Below are 21,761 nucleotides of genomic sequence, written 5' to 3'. Positions count from 1 at the left end.
ACCTAGTCTTTGGTATTTTGTTACAGCAGCCTTAGCATACTAATACAGACATCCTCCCAAATATATTCAGTCAGAAAGCTGTAGATAAACATCCTTGAGAAAGCATCTAATCTATCCACCATTCTTTAAGCAAGGCTACCTCACAGTCTTCCAACTGAAGGATAAAAAAGAATACCTGAAAAGAATACTGGGTGCCCATGGAAGATGGCTGGATTGCCACAGATGGTACAGTAAGAACAGAATTCTGAAATCTTGACTCAAAATTCTCTATAGCACAAAACCCATCTATTCCAGAACTGTAGTCTTAAAGGCTTGGTTGACAAATAATGATGAAAAAAAATTGTAAGTCTTTCCTATAGAACACACTCTGCATTAGCCATTATTTAAACTTACATTACTTAAAATTACATTAAGAGCTGAAAGTGTCAATTGTTGCTTTTCTAAAATTAAAAAAAAATTTTTTATTGTTTGAGACAGAGTCTTGCTCTTTCAGCCAGGCTTGAGTGAAGTGGTGCAATCATGGCTCACTGCAGCCTCAAACACCTAAGCTTAAGCAAAGCTTCCTCCTCAGCCTCCCCACTAGCTGGAACCACATGTGCATGCCACCACACCCAGCTAATTTTTTCAATTTTTTTTTTTTTTAGACGGAGTTTCACTCTTGTTACCCAGGCTGGAGTGCAATGGTGCGATCTCGGCTCACCGCAACCTCCACCTCCTGGGTTCAGGCAATTCTCCTGCCTCAGTCTCCTAACTAGCTGGGATTACTAGGCACACACCACCACGCCCAGCTAATTTTTTGTATTTTTAGTAGAGACGGGGTTTCACCATGTTGACCAGGATGGTCTTGATCTCTTGACCTTGTGATCCACTCGCCTTAGCCTCCCAAAGTGCTGGGATTACAGGCTTGAGCCACCGCGCCTGGCCTTTTTTCAATTTTTTATAGAGACAGGGTCTCTCTATGTTTTCCAGGCTAGTCTCCAACTACTGGGCTCCCAAAGTTCTGGGATTACAGGCACAAGCCACCATGCCTGGCAATTAATTGCTTTTTAAACTCAAAATTTAGCTAAGGTAATGGAAAACCTTCAAATTTTAAAAATATAAATTAGAAATTAGGAAAAAAAAACACTGCTTCAAACTTTACCTCACAACTTTACTGCTTTCTTTTTCACCTCCATATAAAAATATAATTAGAATCGCGTCCTAAGACAGTTTCTTTTCCAGAAGTTACCAAGAAGTCTTGAAAAAGCCTAATATAGCACATGCTAACAATAGATGGTGTTGATTTTTCTTCCACAAATAGAAAAACTAAAAATAGAATTACCATATGACCTAGCAATCTCTACGTCTAGGTATTTACCCAAAGATTTGAAATCAGTTTGTCAAAGAGATGTCTGCATTCTCATGTTCATTGCAGCACTATTCACAATAGCCAAATAATGGAATCAATCAAAGGGTCCATCAACACATAAATGAATAAAGAAGATGTGGTATATAAGCCTAAAGAAATATTATTCAACTTTTACAAATAAAATAGCCAGGCACGGTGGCTCACATCTGTAATCCCAGCACTTTGGTAGGCTGAGACAGGCAGATCGCTTGAGGTCAGGAGTTCCAGACCAGCCCGGCCAACGTGGTGAAAACCCATCTCTACTAAAAGTTACAAAAATTTTTCAAGCATGGTGGTGAGCACTTGTAATCCCAGTTACTCGGGAGGCCAAGGCACGAGAATCACTTGAACCTGGGAGGCAGAGGCTGCAGTGAGCCAAGATCAGGCCACTGTACTCCAGCCTGGACGACAGAGCAAGACTCTGTCTCAGTAAAAAAAGAAAAAAAGAAATTTTATCATTTGCAACAATATGGATGGAATGAGAACATTATGCTAAGTGAAATAAGCCAGGCACAGAAGAAAAGTACTTAACATATGTGGAGTCTAAAACAATCAAAGCAGAGAGTAGAATGGTGATTACAGAGGCTAGGGGACAGGGGAAATGGAATGACAATAGTCAATTTGTACAAAATCTTAGTTAAATAGGAGGAATCTGGAGATTTTTTGAGTTCTTTTGAACAGCATGGTGAATATAGTTAATAATAGAGTATTGTATATTTCAAAATTGCTAACAGACTACATTTCAAATGTTCTCACCATAAAAATGTTAAGTATTTGAGGTGATAGATATGCTAACTAGCTTGATTTTTTTCTTTCACATTGCATTCATAAATGATAATATCACTTTGTATCCCATAAATTTGTACAACTATAATTGTCCATTTGTTATGCAATAAAATAAACAAATTTAGCAAAGAGAGTTATTCTCACTGCTAAGCAATGTTTATGCATGTCTTTTACACTGTTTTTAATTACTAAGTTGTTTTGAATGTGTGTTAAGAAGTAGAATTTGCCTAAAGGCAAGGCTTGCTACCTTAGAACAATACCCCTTATCCCCCTCCATGGTCTGTCCTCACTCTTCATGACCTTTGCCCTCTCCTGGCCACCCATTCATTCCTGAGACTCTACTCTTTATTAGTGTCCCAGACCCTGCTCTTCCCTGACTCTCTCCCTGACATTTCTGTCTCTTTTTATAAGCTTCCAATCATTGCTTATCCTAACTGTACGCCTTTTATGAGATTTGTCCTGGTCTCTTTGACCTTTTCTTGTTCAGATTTAATTTATCCAACTCATGGCTACAGTTACTAATTACGACACTCTCATATTTCAAACCTGAAGTCCTCACCTGGACCAGGGTCTACAGTGCCATATGCCATTAGGTATCAGCCACCTCCACTCTAATGTTTTCAAACTGCTTCAAAATTGAACTTTTCTCCTTCCCACATAAACCCCTTTTGCACTCCTTCCAAATCTGGCTTCCTTTCAAACTTCCTTTGCTGTCAATTTTTCTTACCCAGCCTTTTTTTTACATATTCTCTAAGGAAAAATAGAGAATTGTGCTATCACAGCAGAGTACAGTAGTTTTGACAAAGACTAGATTATATACAGACAAAAATACTTACTGGACAGTCCTTTACAGAAAATATTTTCTCACCTCCTATCTAGCAGACAACTCTATGCTAACACTTACTAATTGGTTTTTAAGTAGTTTACACATCTTTCCCCCATTAGAATCTATGCTTCTTTAGAATAGGGTCAAGTCTTACTCTTCTTTTTTATATTTGTATACCTACCACAGCACCTAGTACACAGTATTTACTCAAGGAATTTTGAACTATTTTGAACTTACTGTAGGAAATTTTTGAGTCATCTTTTGACTCTTCTTGCTATACCCTCTAGATTTGATCTGCCCCCCCCCAAAAAATTAATTGTTGCATTAGATCACTTGCAAAAATAGCTGCAATAATTCCCTCTCTCTTTCTGTGTCCTTGGTTAGTGCCCTCCAATACTGTCTTTGGACTTGAACACGTTGCTTGCTTTGGCCAATGGAATAATGGTAAATATGATGCAAGCAGACATTAAAAGGGTACATGAACACTGGAGCTTGCCCTCCCTTGCTGCCTGTGGAACTCTGATGTTACCAGGTGAATGAGCCAAGCTAGCCCACTGGATGATGAAAGATACATGGCCCAGTTACTCCTCTACTCTAGCCAAAAGCCAGAGAGATGAGTGAAGCTATCAAATGCTAGCTGATTGCAGACACATAAGGAAACCCCATTGTAGGAATGAGCCCAGCCAAGACCAGCAAAAAACCACCAGCTGAGCCTAGCCCAAATCATTCACCCATAAAACTATGAGCTAATAAACCATTGTTATTTTAAGCCAATATTTTTTGGGAGTGGGGTTTGTTATACAGCATAAAGTAGCTACTACATTGATCTTCTTTATTTTAAATGTCTTTAGGATTTGCACCTTAAACTTTACCCCATACCACCAAAGCAGTATGCATCATCACATTATCCTCCACCTTCATGCTCCATACTAGAATAACTCACCAACTTGTCTTTTTACCTCTAATTTCTGTTTAGGTATGTAAGACACTTCTGCCAAATTAATCTTCCTAAAACTTTTCTTTCACCACATCCTAGTCAATGATAAGCAATGGCATTTTATTTTCTAAATATAAAGTCAATTTTATACCCTAAATACCTATTTTTATATTTAAAACATTTACTTTGATCTTAAAACCATTATAAGAGAACTGCCATGAGAAATAAACCATAAAACTACAAATCATGAAAATGCTTTTAGTTAATTTAATCTTACAATTTCCTCTTACATGTGAGGAAACTGAGATTCAAAAAGTCAAAGGAACTTGCCAGAGATTACACAGCTACTTAACAATAGGGAATGAACTAGAATTTGAATTCCCTAATTTTCTTTCTTTTTTTTGAGATGGAGTTTCGCTCTTGTTACCCAAGCTGGAGTGCAATGGCACGATCTCGGCTCACCACAACCTCCGCCTCCTGGGTTCAGGCAATCCTCCTGCCTCAGCCTCCTGAGTAGCTGGGATTACAAGCACACGCCACCGTGCACAGCTAATTTTTTGTATTTTTAATAGAGATGGGGTTTCACCAGGTTGACCAGGATGGTCTCGATCTCTTGACCTCATGATCCACCCGCCTTGGCCTCCCAAAGCCCTAATTTTCATTCTAGTTCTCTTTTAATTGTGATATGCTATAAAAACCTATTTAAAATTTTTTTTGTATTGAATGGACTTTTTCATTAGAAGACTAGATTCGCCATTACTTTAAAAGTTAAAGTCACAGACAGTGTTTATTTGTAATAGGGGCTTCTCATCATGATGGCTTCTTTTCCTTTACCCACAAAGTTTTGTTCTCATTCTCACCTCCAAATCCTGTCAGCTGTCACCTCATATTTAAAGCTTACCATTTTCTAAGGTGAATCCATCATCCCTTCTTTGAAGAGAGCAACTGCCACTCGTAACTATCAATCCCAGAGAGTAACCTACACATAATATACGAACTTACCTCTGCATATTCTTTCAGAGTAAAGTTGTTCATTACAGCCCTGCTTATAAAAGGAAAAAACTGTAAAGCACCTAAACATCAATGAGCAGAGGATAGATTAGGCAAATTATGGCAAATCTATAATGCAAAGTAGTTTAATAGAATTATGTATCTGTGGAATAAAAAAAATTTCTAAAATATATAGTTATATAGAAAAGCAGGGCACGGTGGCTCACGCCTATAATCCCAGTCCTTTGGGAGGCTGAGACAGGTGGATCGCAAGGTCAAGAGATCGAGACCATCCTGGTCAACATGGTGAAACTCCGTCTCTACTAAAAATACAAAAATTAGCTGGGGATGGTGGTGCACGCCTATAGTCCCAGCTACTTGGGAGGCTGAGGCAGGAGAATTGCTTGAACCCAGAAGGTGGAGGTTCCGGTGAGCCGAGAAAGCACTAATGCACTCCAGTCTGGGTAACAAGAGCAAAACTCTGTCTCAAAAAAAAAAAAAAAAAGAAAAGAAAAGAAAATCACATACTGTATTACATAAGATACAATATTATCCCATTTACATAAAATAAGCAAACAAAAAAGTAAAAAAGCATATGTATATGGGTGTGTAGGTATAAAGATGTATGTATGTATGTTTCTAAATTAATAGAAGAAGGACCGGAAGATTAAGCACTAAATGGCTAAAAGTGACAACCTGAAGGGAGGGGAGTGAAATTGAAGAATGTGATAAGAAAGCCCTTATATGTTTTACTTTATATAGTTCTGTATTTGTTAGGCTTTTTAAGAGACAATATCTTTATATACTTCTGTATTGTTTGCAATGACAATATATACATGCACTATCCGTATAATTTTTTGGTGAGACAAGAATTTGCTACCACTACCACCACCACCATCACCCAAGAGGAAGCACAAAGAATATTATAAATGACTTTTTTATTTTTCTTAGTGATGGTCTTCTATCTGCAAGCTAGCCTTCTAATATTTGGTCTTCTTTATTAGGGATTGTCAAACTACAGTACATGGATCAAATTCAGCCAGTCACCTGTTTTTTTACAAATAAAGTGTTTCTGAAACAGCCATGGTCATTTATTTACATGTTGCCTAATAATGCTTTTGAGTTACAGAGGAAAAGTTAGGTCATTGAAACAGAGACATGTGATATTAAGTCAAAAATACTTAATATCCAGTTATTTACAAAAAGAGTTTGCCAACTTCACTCTAGAACAATGACAAGGACAAATGTAATAGGCTCTATAGGGCTCAGACTCATGAATGACCCCACTCTGGTCATGCTCTAATCAATTTAACTGCCACAGACACTATCAATAACAGCAAACTACACATCAAAGAGTTAGATTTGTTTTTTTGCCTGAAGACTTTTCTTTCCCTTCACTTGTATTTATTTTTTTTGTGTGTCAACATAATCTTCTTAATGTACAGTGTTTTCATTGGATTCCATTTTCTCTGTCTAGACAAAAACCTCTCTTATCTTTTCTATTAATTGAAATGGAGCAATTAATTTTATAATAAAGCCTTTCTGCCAGCCATGGATACTACTTGATGTTTTATTTCTAGAGAAAAAAAGAATGTAGACTGTCTGCAGATTTTGAAGTTGCTTGCTGCTCAAAGATTTACTGCCATAACAACAGGCAGATTTTGAATCTTTGAAAGAGCATTGAATTACTATATACTCCTACAAAATAAACGAAATTGACATTTCCACCCTTTGGTTTAACATGGACTAAAGCAGATGGATTGAACAGATGAAGTTTCCTGAGAGCATAGTTAAAGATGGCAAAGAGGCAGCAGTAAGTGGCATGGGAAAAGAGACTAATGGCAAATGCAGTGTAGGAGTCAATTAAATATGACACGATGGGAAATTTACTGCAACTGGAGGCAAAACAATAACTTTCTATGATGCTTTGTTAATAGACTGAGTACTTGCCAGGAATTAGGAAACTTAATTACTAAGCAACCATTGCCACCACTGGGAAACTTAATCTACTTACATTCTGTCCCTCTCCATAAAATGAGAGAGTTGGTATAGATGATTGCTAAGGTTCATTCCAGCCCAAAACTATCATTTCCACCTGTCTTCTACTTATTAAATATCTTAGTCTATTTGGCTGCTATAACAAAATACATAAGACTAGGTAATTTATAAAGAACTGAAATTTATTTCTCACAGCTCTGCAGGCTGAGAAATCCAAGACCAAGGGGCCAGCAGTTTCCATGTCATGGGAGGGCTTGCTCTCTGTGTCCAAGATGATGCCTTGTTGCTGCATCTTCCTAGAGGAGATGAACGGTCTGTCCTCACATGGCAGAAGGGATGGAGGGGCTAAAAGGGGTTGTGGCTAGTTCACTCTGACCTCTTTTATAAGAATATTAATCTATTCATTAAAGTAGAGCCCTCATGACCAAATCACTTCCTAAAATACCTCACCTTTTAGTACCACCATAACAGGGATTAAGTTTCAATATGCATTTTGGAGGGGACACATTCAAACCATAGCACTAAGTTTATAACCTTGGGCAAGTCCCTTAACCTTTTTAGGCTTCAGTTTTCTTTTTTGTAAACTGGGAGTCAAAATAGTAATTTGTAGTGCTGTTGTATTAATTACATAGATAACACATACAAAGCACTCAACACCATGTTTGCACATGGTAAATGTAAAAACAGTGTTTTTTATTATTATTATTTTAAAGGGACCATCCTACTGCCATTGTTATGTTTTGGCAACTATCCAGATTAGGAAAAAGCCCTCTAACTGAAGATAATATTCTCTGTAGATGAAATATGGCCATAGGGAACATTCCCACTAAAAGTTCAAATGAAAATCCAATAAACCCATATGCATATAAGCAATCAGAAACATTGAAATAAATTTGTGAATAGATGCAAAATTGGTGTCTTAGTCAGTTGCCATAACAAAATACCCTATACCCAGCAATTTAAACAACAGAAATTTATTTTCTCACAATTCTGGAGTCTGGAAGCCCAAGATCAGGATGTCAGCAAGGTCTGGTTCTGTTCAGGGCTCTCTTCCTGATTTGCAGAAAGCTGCTTTCTCACTGGATCCTCACATAGCAGAGAAAGAGAAAGCAAGCTTTCTGGTGTCTCTTCTCATGAGGGCACTAATCCCATCATGATGGCCCCAATGTCACAACCTCATCTAACGCAAATTACCTTCAAAAGGCCCTATTTCCAAACAGCATCACAGTGGTGGTTAGGGCTTCAACATATAAATTTGGGAGGATACAAACATAAATTCTGCCTCTGGTCCCTCATACTTCAAGTCCTTCTCACCTGCAAAATGCATTCATTCTACCACAACAGCCCCAAAGTTTTAACTCATTGCAGCAACAACTCTAAAGAGGAAGGTCCAAAGTCATTTAAAAATTATCCAAATCACATACGGGTGAGATTCAAGGTGCAACTCATGCTGAAGCAAAATTTCTATCTCACTGTGTGCCTAGGAAACCACACAGTTATAGACTTCCAAAACATAATGCTGAACAGGCAGAGGATAGATATCCTCATTCCAAAAGGGAGAAATCAGAAGATAGAAAGGAGTGATAGCTCCCAAGCCAGTTCAAGACATAGCAGGGAAAATCCTATTAGATCTTAAGACTGGAGAATAATCCTCTTTGGTTCCATACTCTGCCTTTCAGCCATGTTGGAGTTAAAGTGTCACCCTGTGGCTCTGTGGGGCAACCCTGCCCCTGAGGCACTGGGAGATGCCATCCTGGCCTGCTGGAAACCAAGAGGCAATCTCACTCTTTGAAAGTGATGTGGAAACAGCCTCACTCCCTGGGTCAATGGGTGCAGTGGCATCGGTGATAACCCCTGAATCACCTTGGGGCCATTTTTCCCTTTTCTTAAAGAATAACCCATGCACATTTGCAGCTGAGTAGTTCTGCGGTCCTCCTTGTGTCTCCCTTTGGAATGGGAATGTCTGTCTTATGCCTGTCCACCACTGTATTTCATTGTACTTTTCACTTTTTTTTAACTCATGTCACTTTCATTTGTCCCTTGGTAGTTAAAAGTAAGTTATATCTCCCCCAAAAGAATCTCTAAAATATAAGACCATTTTCTGTATATCCAAAATAATATTTTCACATTTAATACAATTAATATAGCCTCTAGTACCTAATCTAAATCCAAATATTCTCAGCTGACCCACCCCAAAAAGTAAAGGACCTTTATAGTTGGTTTAGCCAAACCAGGATCCAATCCAGAACACCACAACTGCATGTTGTGTTCCTTTAAATCTCTTTCAATCTAGAAAAAGATAAATATCCTTTCATTGCTTGACTTGTTGAAGAGACAGGCTAATTGCCCTGTAATGTTATAACTTCTGGATTTGTTTATTTGCATTCCCATGGTATTTGTTTACCTTGTTCATCTATTCCCTATCTTTGCTGTAAACTGAAATTTACAGCTAACAACCTGATTATATTCAACTGAAACATTTTTAAATAGATGCAATATTTGATCAGTGTACACTTAATATCTGGTTACCCCATCATTAGGAATGCTAAGATTGATTGATTTTTCAGCTCTCCAATGGGGCCACCAGCAATTTAAAAAAAACTTTGGGCTACATAATATATTAAATATATTTTAATGGGATAACCTGTATTAAACCACGGTTGCAATGAATAGACACTTTAGAATCTCCAGCAGCTCATCTACAGATTAATTTTGGAGTACAGTCATGTGTCTTAATGATGAGGATATGTTCTGAGAATTGTGGTTTCATCATTGTGTGAACATAATAGAGTATACGTACACAAACCTAGGTGAGAGAGCCTGCTACACATCTAAGCTGTGTGGGATAGCCTATTACTCATAGGCTACAGACCTGTACAGCAAGTTACTGTACTAAATACTGTAGGCAGTTGTAACACAATGATACTTGTGTATCCAAACATATATAAACATAGAAAAGGTATGATTAAAAAAATAATATTATAATCCTTTTTTCTTTTTTTAAAAGCATATTTCTCAAATCTCTTGTAACTTAGGTATTATAATCCTTTGGAACCACGTGTGCTCTGCCATTGACCAAAATGTTATGTGGCACGTGACTGTGCTTACTTTGAGAACAAACTGCCTGTCATCAGTTTTAATTAAAAATGGATCTTCAACTAACCGGGTTTGTCTTTGCATCTCCAGGCAAGTGATATTTGCTGCCAATAGTCTTGGCCACAGCACTAACCCGTGTGAAGACTGCAGTGGCAGTTTCAGGTCTCTGACATACATTTCTCTGCCTTTCCCCTCACAACCAGCTTCTTTCTAGCCTTTCTATTTTTTTTTTTTTTTTGAGATGGGCTGTCACCAGGCTTGAGTGCAGCGGCTTGATCTCAGCTCACTACAACCTCTGCCTCCCAGGTTCAAGCGGTTCTCCTGCGTCAGCCTTTCAAGTAGCTGGGACTACAGGCATGTGCCACCAAGCTAATTTTTGTATTTTTAGTAGAGATTGGGTTTCACCATGTTGGCCAGGATGGTCTTGATCTCTTGACCTCGTGATCCACCCACCTCAGCCTCCCAAAGTGTTGGGGTTACAGGCATGAGCCACCGTGCCAAGCCGCTTTCTAGCCTTTCTTTATCTCTGTGGTTATTCTCTGAAACCTTCATGTTTTATTTCTCCCAGAGAGCTTAACCATGAACACAGCATCTCTAGCAAATACTGTGAGACTCAAAACCACTATTACATTTCAAGTTTGAGGATCTTGGGAGTTAGCAACTATAAAATGGATTTGCAAATTTGAATCAAGAAACTTAAATTCAGAGGAACATTTGCCCCAAGGACACATGAAAATGGTTTTTAAGTGCTATGTTGAGTACTTCTTAATCTTCAGCAATTATTGTTCATGAAATCGATATGATACTAACATGATGCCAAGAGAATGTCGTTACAGTAATCCTCCATTTAGTGAGCTGCTTGAACCAGAAGTCAAGTGTGATCAGGATAGTTTCCCCAAAACCCAGAAGACTTGCAAATCTACATCCAACCCACTTTCCAGGGGAAAGAAATAACCTTGGAAGTCAAGTAGAAAAATAGTCAAATACATTAACTATATGTTCTTTGGAAGTACACAGCATGGAATACAGAGTTAGGGCAAGTATATAAAGTATTATCTGTGGGGAGAGGAATAACTGGAGGTAAAGTTAACTTGACTAAAAGCTGCTTCGAGTCCACTGAAGTCACTTTCCCCAAGTAAAGCGGAGAAAATGAGGATATAAATCTCCAACAACCAAAGGACATTCATGTTGTTCTCATCTAGAATGAGGCAATCCTATTCTTTTACAAAGGCTGATAATTCACATAAACACACTTATTTATATTTAAAGATCCTAAAAGAGGTAGTAAACTCATGAATTTAGAGGGCAGATCAACAGGTAATGTATAGAGGCAGATTTCATATTGATGTCTGGAGGAATTTATTTTGATGTCAGGGTAAAAGATACATAATATAAATTTACCATTTCAACCATTTCAAAGTGTACAGTTCATTGGCGTAAAGTAATTCACATTGTTGTGCAACCATCACCACCATCCATCACTGGAACTTTTTCATCATCCCAAACTACATCTCTGAAACATATGAAACAGTAAGTCCCCATTCTTCCCTCGCCACCTCCAAGCCCCTGGTAATCACTATTTTACCTTCTGTATCTATGAATTTAACTATTCTGGTACCTCATCTAAGTGGGATCATAAAATATCTCTTTTCTTTTGTATCTGGCTCACATAATATCTTCAATGTTCATCCATGTGGTAGCATGTATCAGAATTTCTTTCTTTTTTAAAGCTGAATAATGTTCCGTTGTATGTACACATATTCATATACATATACATACATGTTTATACCACATTATGTTTATTCATTCTTCCATTGATGGATATTTGGATTGTTTCCAACTTTTGGCTAGTTTTCACCTTTTGGCTTTTGTGAATAATGCTGCCATGAACATGGGTGTACAAATATCTGTTTGAGTCTCTGTTTTCAATTATTTAGGTAAATACCCAAATGTGGAATTGCTGGATCATATAGTAATTTTATGTTTAATCTTTGGAGGGCCGCCATGCTGCTTTCCACAGCTGCTACACTATTTTTTACATTCCCACTGGCAATGCACAAGGATTCCAATTTCTCAACATTCTTGCCAACACTTGTTCTTTGCTGTTTTTGCTTTTGTTTTACTATCATAGCCATCCTAATAGGTGTGAAGGAAGAATTTTTAGTAACTAGTCCTACAACACAGTGAGAGCAGCTGTCCTAAGAGGTAGGGTCAGATGGGTGTACTCTAACAAGGACTGGACAGACTGACACATTCAGATATGCAGGGGATGCACTGTCCAAGTGTGCCTGGCCGCAGAGTGAGTAAGGGCTGAAATCCAGCACACATTTCACAGGCCAAGATGTGAACTGCATCTTCTGGGAGGAAGCAATAACATTTCTTTCCCAAAAATATTGTCAGCTGGCCAAGCCACATGCCCAAAGGGTCACCTTTTTTTAACGTAAACAATGCCACTTTAAAAAACTATTAGTTATTCTGGTTGGCTGATTCTCCCTCATAGAGAAGCTGTAAGATTAATACACAAGGTAATACCTAGTCTAATCCTACTAGATGACTGTTACGTGCACTGAAGGATTCTTTCAATGGTGGTGTTCTGTAGATCTCTTTGATGGTTTTACAAAATAGTCCCTAAATTCTTTGACACTTCCTTACATTGAGAGTTGGGCTCTATATACCCTCACCTTCAATCTGGGATCTGTAATTGAGAGTTGGGCTCTATATACCCTCACCTTCAATCTGGGATCTGTAATTGAGAGTTGGGCTCTATATACCCTCACCTTCAATCTGGGATCTGTAATTGAGAGTTGGGCTCTATATACCCTCACCTTCAATCTGGGATCTGTTACTGCTTGACTAATAGAATAGAGCAGAAATGACACAGTGCCAGTTTCCAGGCCCAGCCCTTAAGAAAGTGGCAGCTTCTACTTTCTGTCTCTGGGGACATTCACTCTTGGATCCCTGCCACCATGCTGTGAGGAAGCCCAAACCACAAGTCTCCACAAGTCTTTGTGGAGAAACACACATGGAGAAAAACTAACACTCAACACCAAGCAAGTGAACTACCTTGGAAGTAGATCCTCCAGCCCCCACTACCTGGAGCAAAAATGAGCTGTCCCAGACAAGCTCTGCCCAATCTGCCGACTGATAAGCAGAGTAAATGAGTGTTGTTGTTTTAAGTCACTACATTTTATAGTGATTTGTTTGGCTGCAACAGATAACCCAAACAGTATGGGATATAAAGTGACCTGCGCTCCAACTTCACATTTCTACAATATGCTGACTCTAGCAGTGCACTGAAGGACTCCAAGGCAGACCTTACCTGAGGAGCCCCCAGTTTTCACTCACCTGTCACAGGCAGTGGCCTTTGTCCCTCATCTCCTCTCCTACCCCCAAGTTAGGATAAAGTCTCTTCCATGATAAAGATGTAGAGACCCACTCTCCATAAGGTCTGCTTCCACACTGATTGAATTTCTTGAGGTTTCACGGATCCACACTCTGGAACCTTGCATAGACTCTCCTACGGCGCCCTCTTTGCCCTGGGCTGGAGGTCTGGAGCTTTGAGACACTGGCTACAAGGGACAAGATAGAAGCAAACCACCTGATCCAGTAAACTGCTGTCCACTTCAGCTCCTCAACTGCCTCTACGAGTTGTACGAGGGAGCACGCAAGTCAAGCAAAGGGGGCAGGGAACACGGAGAAGAAACCACCCTTGGGCCATGGCTCTGAGTCCAGTTGTTCATCACAGAGCAAATCTGCCTGCACTAAGAAGAGGGGTTCCTCTGCAAGGCCTTTCGGAATTCTGAGTCTTGTCTGTTAAACTCTACCCTCTCTCCTCCACATCCCCCAATCTCTTCTTTCGGGAAGGAAATAGTTAAAAAGACTCTTGCCCTTCAGGGCCTGGAAGGGGGCAGCAACTTTGTGCTTTTTAGTGGCTGCGTCCCAGGACAGCTGGAAGGTTAGGACGCTCTTGCGGTCCTAGAGTGGAGTGGAAGGTCTGAAGCTTTGGGAGGAGACGGGGAGGAAAGACTGGAGGCGTGTTCCTCCAGAGTTTTCTTTTTCTTGTGAGCCCTTGCGCGCGCGTACAGTCATCCAGGGGGCCTGGCGATTGTGGAGAGGAGGTGGAGAGGCTTCATCCATCCCACCCGGTCGTCGCCTGGAACTGGGGGCTCAGCGAGACCTCTCCCGGAGAAGCAGTGCCCAGGAAGTTTTCTGAAGCCGGGGTCGCTGTGCAGCCTGAGCCGCCGCCACGCCGGAGCCCGGGACATCGGCCACCCTCCGCGCCACCCACCCTCGCCGGCTCCGGCTTCCTCTGGCCCAGGCGCCGCGCCGACCCGGCAGCTGTCTGCGGCCGCCGAGCTCCACGGTCGGTGCAAGTCTTTCCTATCAGGGGCTGGGGCTGGGACTGGGGCGGGTACAGGGATGGCGGAGACGCTGCCTGGGCCCCTCGGTCGAGAGCCGGGAACGTTCTGGCCCGACCGCCCTGCAGCTTGGGCGACCCGCCGCAGCAGGGACTGGCACCTACCTGCCCAAGGGCGCGCGGGGAGGTGGGCGCCTTCCGTGAGAGGTGCGCTCCCGGAGCGTGTGGGGTTTGGGGAACTTCACCTTTCCACTTGTAGGGTTTAGGATTCGGATTTTTAGGAAGAGGAAGCCCAATAGTTTTCCCTGGGTGTCCCCTTTTCCCCAGGCGTGCAAGAACTTTAAGGAACACCAAGCTCTGTGGCTTGCTCCAGAGCCTGGTTGTGAAGTTGGCTCCACAGCCTTTTCTCACTCGCTTGCTTTTCCTCCCCCACATCTGGGTCTGGATATGCCAAGGGTAGCCAAGGGTAGCCAAGGGCACTCGGCGTGAGGGACTGAGGTGTTTGGGAAAACCCCCAGTGTAGCTAGTTTTGGAAACCAGCCTGTGGAGGTCTGGGCATTTTGTTCTGTGCTCGCCTTTAAAGGACACTTGTTGCTTCTCACGTGCAGAAAACAAGGGCTGCTTCTAGATAATCACCCTCTGTTTACATCATCCTAATGGCTTTCCCCTGATAGACTTGGGGGCGGGAGGCATACTGAAGTCAGGCGTTGTCTCTAAGGAAAGTTGCTCATTCCTTAACCGGAGAGCAAAACCACAGAAAACTTGTAAAAAAGTTCCTAGTTTACTTGTTTTTTTCCTCCACCTGGAGTTGTCTATGTGTTAGCTAATTGAGAAACACCTTGGCAGTCATTTCATGAAAATTAAATGCTCTAAACTCATGCCATTTTGATAAGGTCTGAATTTCCAAATTACCAATTACAGGTGAACTTTTACTCTGAAGATCTCATATGTTAAATGGTTAAAGTGTAAGCATAAGGATTAGGTCCTCTTTCTTAATCATAGTTTTTGCACTCGCCAAACTCTCAGACCCCAAATAGGAAGAGTGCTGAATCTATAGACCATGCCCTTCAGGTCTGAACCTGAGATGCTTCACTAGCGCTATGACTGATGATGACTGATGATTCAAAGCACAGTCTGACTCAGATTCCTGGAAATGAGCTACAGCCCCACCTTGGAAGAACCTGCAGTTGATGGGCTTCTTTCATTTGGTTTTGTACTTTTCACCCAATGATAATACGGCATCCACATGCCTTTGCCAGGTATCCCTTAGTTTTGCAGCTTAACATGTGTGGAGAGCTGACAGAGAAGTCATCAGAAGTAATTTCTGTGGTGGTGTCATTGTTGGAGGAGGAAAGAAGGGGGTTTTAACAGTAGCCGGCTCATGGCTTTGGAACCCACAGTGTTAGCCAGGCATGGTGGCTCATGCCCATAATCCCAACACTTTGGGAGGCCTAGGCTGACGGATCACCTGAGGTCAGGAATTCGAGACCAGCCTGGCCAGCGTGGTGAAACTCCGTCTCTACTAAAAATACAAAAATTAAGCAGGTGTGGTGGTGGGTGCCTGTAATCCCAGCTACTCAGGAGGCTGAGGCAGGAGAAAAGCTTGAACCCAGGAGGGTTGCAGTGAGCTGAGATTGTGCCACTGCAGTGCAGCCTGGGTGACAAGAGTGAGACTCCATCCATCTCAACAAAAAAAAAAAGAAAGAAAGAAAAAAAGGACCCACAGTGTTGGCCTTACCCCCTTCCATAATCAGCTAATGGAGCAGACCAGCAATGCTTAACATTCAAAGCACCATGGGACTTCTGACGAGTAGAGCAGTACCCACTGTAGCCAGGTCAGTTCCCAGCTGACTGTAATCAGCTGAGAGCTGGAAAAGGCCTTTTCTCTCTCATTTTTAAGAAAACTGTTATTGAAGGTTCCCTTTCAGTTGGGAAGCTGGAAGACATTAGTCACTCAACAGCACCAGATATGAAAGTATTTCTTCTCCCCCCAACTCTGTGATCCAAAGAGGTGGATGACAAGAAGGTTTTCTTTGGAGTCCTGGTCTTCACTTTGGAATGGAAATAGTGGCATTTCATAGGTCTATCAATATTCAGCCAGATACTCACTCCAAACTATAAGAAGCAGGAAAAAACTGCAAATTGTTTATAATTAAGTCTAGTCAGAGCTGACAGTTACATGGCATGCTTCTAGCCTTGAAACATTGATATTTGTTCTCATTTAATCAGAGTGAGTCAAGTCCTATAAGCAAAGTTACACGTCCTGCCATTTCTTGGCTTTGAAACCTTGAGCTAAACATGTAACTTCTTCAAGACTCTGGTCTCCTTATAAGTAAATGGAGATATTGCTCCTGCCTTCCTAGAGTCATAAAGCTCAAGGCAGATAACAGATACATATATAATAAGTTACTATGTATAAATACTACTTTTATTTCAGATTTGGTGGGGAAATGTCTGGGGAAGGCAAAAGTGTGTGATACTTGAACTTTATATTTACCCTTTCTATATAACTTGAATAAATATACTTTCTATATAACATGAATAAATCTTGTTTTATCCTCATATTGGCCAAACCTAAGCTTTACTGATTTCCCGAGATAATTGTCAAAATTCCTAAAAAATGACTCGATTTTTTTTAACTTTTTTTTTTTGAGACAGGGTGTCACTCTGCTATTCAGAATGGAGTGCCATGACTCGATCACAGCTCACTGCAGGCTTAACCTCCTGGGCTCAAGCAATTCTCCCACCTCAGCCTCCCAAGTAGCTGGGACTATGAGCATCTAATCTTTTTATTTTTTGTAAAGATGGAGTCTCACTAAGTTGCCCAGTTACTCCTGGGATCAAGCAATCCTCATGCTTTGGCCTCCTAAAGTGCTATCATTATAACACTTTAGGCATGAGCCACCACACCCAGCCAGAACTCAATTTTTTTAAGGTTAAATTATGACCTGGGTATATACATCACAGACACATACACACATCATTGCATAAATCAGATTATGTCTTCATTTGAAGATTCATGAAAGCCTACAGAAAAGGAAATATATAAGTCCCAGTACAATTTCTAACCAAACAACAGAATTACATACATGGATAGCCATCTTTAGAAACACAAATGCCAACACAATTTTTCCCTGCTCTTTTATTATGAAAATTTTACAACATTTAGAAAAGTTGCAAGAATTTTTTTCAATGAACTGTATATACTCCAACAGTTAGAAATCACATATCTATTCATCCATTTCTCTATCCATCCATAAATCTTTCTTTTTCTTTAATACATTTCAAAGTAAATTTAAAATACTAGTATGCTCTTCCCTAAATATGTCATTGGCTAGAGTTTGATATTTGCTCAGGTTTTTTTTTTTCCTTTTGAAGAAAATTTACACACATTTGTAACTAAATGTACAAACTTTATGTGTACATTCACTAAGTTCTAAAAAATTAATACACCCGTCATTTAAGCCCCTAGGCAAGGTATATGCTATTATTATCACTTCACATAGTTTCCTTATTTCTCTTTCTAGTCAATTCCTCTCTGGCAATCATGGCTCTAATTTTTTCACCAGTGATTTATTTTTCTGGTTCTAGAACTTTGTATAAATGGAATCATACGGTATATACTCTTTTGTACTGATTCTATGCAAGGCTTCTTTCACTTAGTATGATGCTTTTGACATTCACCCATGTTGTTGTGTACATGATTAGTTTACTCCATTTTATTTCTCAATAGTATTTTATTATCCAAATATACCACAGTTTATCCTTCTATTGATGGACACCTGTGCTATTTCCAGTTCTGTGCTATTATGAATAAAGTGGCTGTGACCATTCTTGTATAGGTCTTTAAGAGACATATATTTTCATTTCTCTGGGGTAAATAAAAAAAAGAAAGAAAAGGAAATATATAAAATATTGAAATAGGAGGGGCTATTTTTAATTATCTTTGATCATTTCATTACCCTAACCTCCCTCATTTTCTCAATGGCTTTTCTTTAAGGATTAAAGGTCTCCTAAATTTCCTGGACAGGAAGGACCACTAGCTCTCTGCGAGTGACTTATAAATAAATAAATAAATAACCACAGCAGACGGTCTTTGAAAATGTCTAACCATCCTCCTAAGTCTATTGCTTCATCTTAACTCTGGAGACTTCTTTAAAATATTTTAGGTACAAATAAAGCATGAGAATGACAGACAGGATGGTTTAGCAGTTAACAGCTCTGGTTCAGAGTTGTACTGACCTGCCTTAGAATCACAGCACTATCACCTACCACCTGTGACCTTGACAAGCTGCTTCACCTTCCTGGGCCTCTGTTTCCTTTCCTTCAAAATGGAACCATGTATCTAGGACCATTGTATGGATTACAGGGCATCGTGCACATATAGTATTGAACACAGTGACTGGCATATAGTAAATGTAGCTATATAGGATGGTTAAAAGATAGCAAGGGGACAGATGTCCCTTGGAAAACTAAATACTATAACTAGCCTGGGAAAGTTCATTATTCCCATTTCATTCATCAACAAATACCATACTGTGATAATTTCTGAGAAATGAAAAAGCAAAAAAAAACTCCTGTAGAAAATGTAGATTTTATATATTAAACATCAAGGTTCCCAAAACAAATATTTTGTTTTTATCAATTCTTTCATTTTTAGTTGAAACTAATATTGTTAGATGAATTAATGGTGTTAACCAGAGTTCTGATTAACATCTCGTAGCACTTTAGATGGCTACCTGTGCCGCACTTTATTCCTGTGTTCATTATTTACCATATGCAAGACAGCACACATTTTAGAAGATTCCATTTTTAAATCTGGTAATTTTATTTTATGCCTCAATACTCTGTCCCCTTTACTTAGCATATAATGCATTTTCTCTTACATTAAAAAATATGTTTGTATCTCAACTCTTGAAGATTTTTGTTGTTCAGGCTCTTATCAGCCTGAATGAGCAGTAACTACTACTTCAAGGAAAAATTGACATAGGCTCGTCCATATTATGATGTAGATACAAGTATAGCTATGGAGAGAGATAGGGAGATGGAGACAGAGCTAGAGATGGAGATAGAGACAGAGATAGAGATAGAGATAGAGATAGAGATAGAGATAGAGATAGAGATAGGGAGATGGAGATGGAGATGGAGATGGAGACAGATGGAAACGGAGACAGAGATGATGGAGATGATGGACATGATGGAGATAATGGAGATGATGGAGATGGAGATGGAGGTGATGGAGATTGAGATGATGGAGACGGAGATGGAGATGGAGAAGGAGATGGAGACTGACATAGAGGAGACAGATCTTGCCCTAATGGAGCTTTGGTTTTTTTCTGATTTTGCTCTGCCATAGGGTAATCTGCTATACATGTATCTTACCTAATCACCAAATATATCCTGCATTTTAATCGAATCAATAAATAATCATCGACTATGATCGTTTTGGCAACCAGATTTTATAACAAAAATTATTTTTCCTTTCGTTTCAGGTAAAAAAAAAAAGTGAAGGTGTAAAAGCAGCACAAGTACAATACAAGATATTTCCTCAAATCTGCCTCAAGATGGAAACCCTTTGCCTCAGGGCATCCTTTTGGCTGGCACTGGTTGGATGTGTAATCAGTGATAATCCTGAGAGATACAGCGCAAATCTAAGCAATCATGTGGATGATTTCACCACATTTCGTGGCACAGCACTCAGCTTCCTGGTTACCACTCATCAACCCACAAATTTGGTCCTACCCAGCAATGGCTCAATGCACAACTATTGCCCACAGCAGACTAAAATTACTTCAGCTTTCAAATACATTAACACTGTGATATCTTGTACTATTTTCATCGTGGGAATGGTGGGGAATGCAACTCTGCTCAGGATCATTTACCAGAACAAATGTATGAGGAATGGCCCCAACGCGCTGATAGCCAGCCTTGCCCTTGGAGACCTTATCTATGTGGTCATTGATCTCCCTATCAATGTATTTAAGGTAGGAAGTAACCACAAATGTATTTTCAGGTTTAAATCCGTGCTCTGATTCCACATGGAGAGTTGCTGCAGACTTTTCTGACTTTTGGAATTTTATCTGTGTTTTTACTGAGAGCTATTTCTGCTATCTTCAAATTACTAGTTTTAAGATTTTGAAATTTTATTATCTGTCTTATGTTATACTTAGTTTCCACCTTAATTGTAACAAAATAATATTTCAGAGATGAAGTTCAAAATCATGGAGTTTCATGACTTGGATTCTCATGCCAGCCCTGAGCTTGCTGGTTGGGCAGGCAGTCCTGGCAAGATCCCTGGATTTTTATGAAATACAATTTCCAGGGTGAGAGCTACTGAACCCAGAAAATACTTGAAATAAACATATCCCTAGGTTTAGTTACCTGTTGAATATGATGCTGTTCTGAAGCCAGATATCTATAGTCCAGCCAAAAATGAATGGTAATGATTTTATTTTGACTATCTAGATTAATGATTAAAGAAAAAGGGCATCCTGGCTTTTCCAGGTGATTTGTGTGACTTAGAGATAATAGGGTCCACATGATAGCAGGCCGGTGTTGACCTTGCTGAGCAGCATTACTAACTAAAACCATTTAAAACTGGCCTGGTTTCCTCGGTCTTCTTCATTTCTTCAGTCTGCATTTATCAAGCACCCACAGTGTGCCCACCCACCCCTGAGCTTAGCAGTAAGGAACCAAAGACAAACACAACAAAGTCAGTGCTCAGTGAGAGAGGAAGATAACTAACCAGTCTGTGATCACCTTGTTCACAGACTGTATTAGGCCATTTTTACATTGCTAGTGTAAAAAAAAAAAAAAAAAGGCTGGGTAATTTATAAGGAAAAGAGATTTGATGATTGGCTCACGGTTCTGCAGGGGGCACATGCATGGCTCCAGCATCTGCTTCTCGTGACGGCCTCAGGAAGCTTCTAATCATGGCAGAAGGGGAAGGAGTGCAGGCACATAACATGACAAGAGCAGGAGCAAGAGAGAAAGGGGCAAGGCACCACACTTTCAAACAACGAGATATCTCGAGAGTCACTCACTAACGCAAGGACAGCACCAAGCCGTTCATGAGAGATCTGTGACCTCCATGACCCAGACACCTCCCACCAGTTCCTACCTCCAACGTGGGGGATTACATTTCAACATGGGATTTGGAGGGGACAGACATCCAAACTATCAGAGACTACTTAGTCCCAAAACAAACTAAAGCCAAAGGAATTAGATATTCCATATTTGGTCTACTTGTTGTGAAGGAAGAATTGCTGCAAGAATTCAAATGTACTAAAATTCAAATGAAATGGCCTGATCTATGCCAGATTTTATGAAATGTGTTTATGCTAAACCCAGGAAAAGTATTTTTCTCAGTCTTGTTTTTTCTTCT

The 21,761-nt window shown here is 40.0% G+C and overlaps 1 protein-coding gene across 3 annotated transcripts in view; it reads left to right on the top strand.

The window, feature by feature from the left end:
- The first annotated feature begins 14,103 nt into the window (after nt 1-14,103).
- EDNRA (endothelin receptor type A) overlaps nt 14,104-21,761 on the top strand; it is a 63,658-nt gene continuing 56,000 nt past the window's right edge. For all 3 annotated transcript variants that reach the window (XR_013532868.1, XM_035292864.3, XM_002745424.7), the window contains exons 1-2: nt 14,104-14,383; nt 19,870-20,361. Coding sequence is in view for 2 of the 3 variants with exons in the window: in XM_035292864.3 (XP_035148755.1) it covers nt 19,942-20,361 (420 nt within the window). In the remaining variant the exon portion in view is untranslated. The remainder of the gene's footprint in view (nt 14,384-19,869; nt 20,362-21,761) is intronic.

This window comes from Callithrix jacchus, chromosome 3 (assembly GCF_049354715.1).
Source record: "Callithrix jacchus isolate 240 chromosome 3, calJac240_pri, whole genome shotgun sequence".
Classification (NCBI taxonomy): Eukaryota; Metazoa; Chordata; class Mammalia; order Primates; family Cebidae; genus Callithrix; species Callithrix jacchus.
This window is presented reverse-complemented; position numbering and strand designations above follow the sequence as displayed.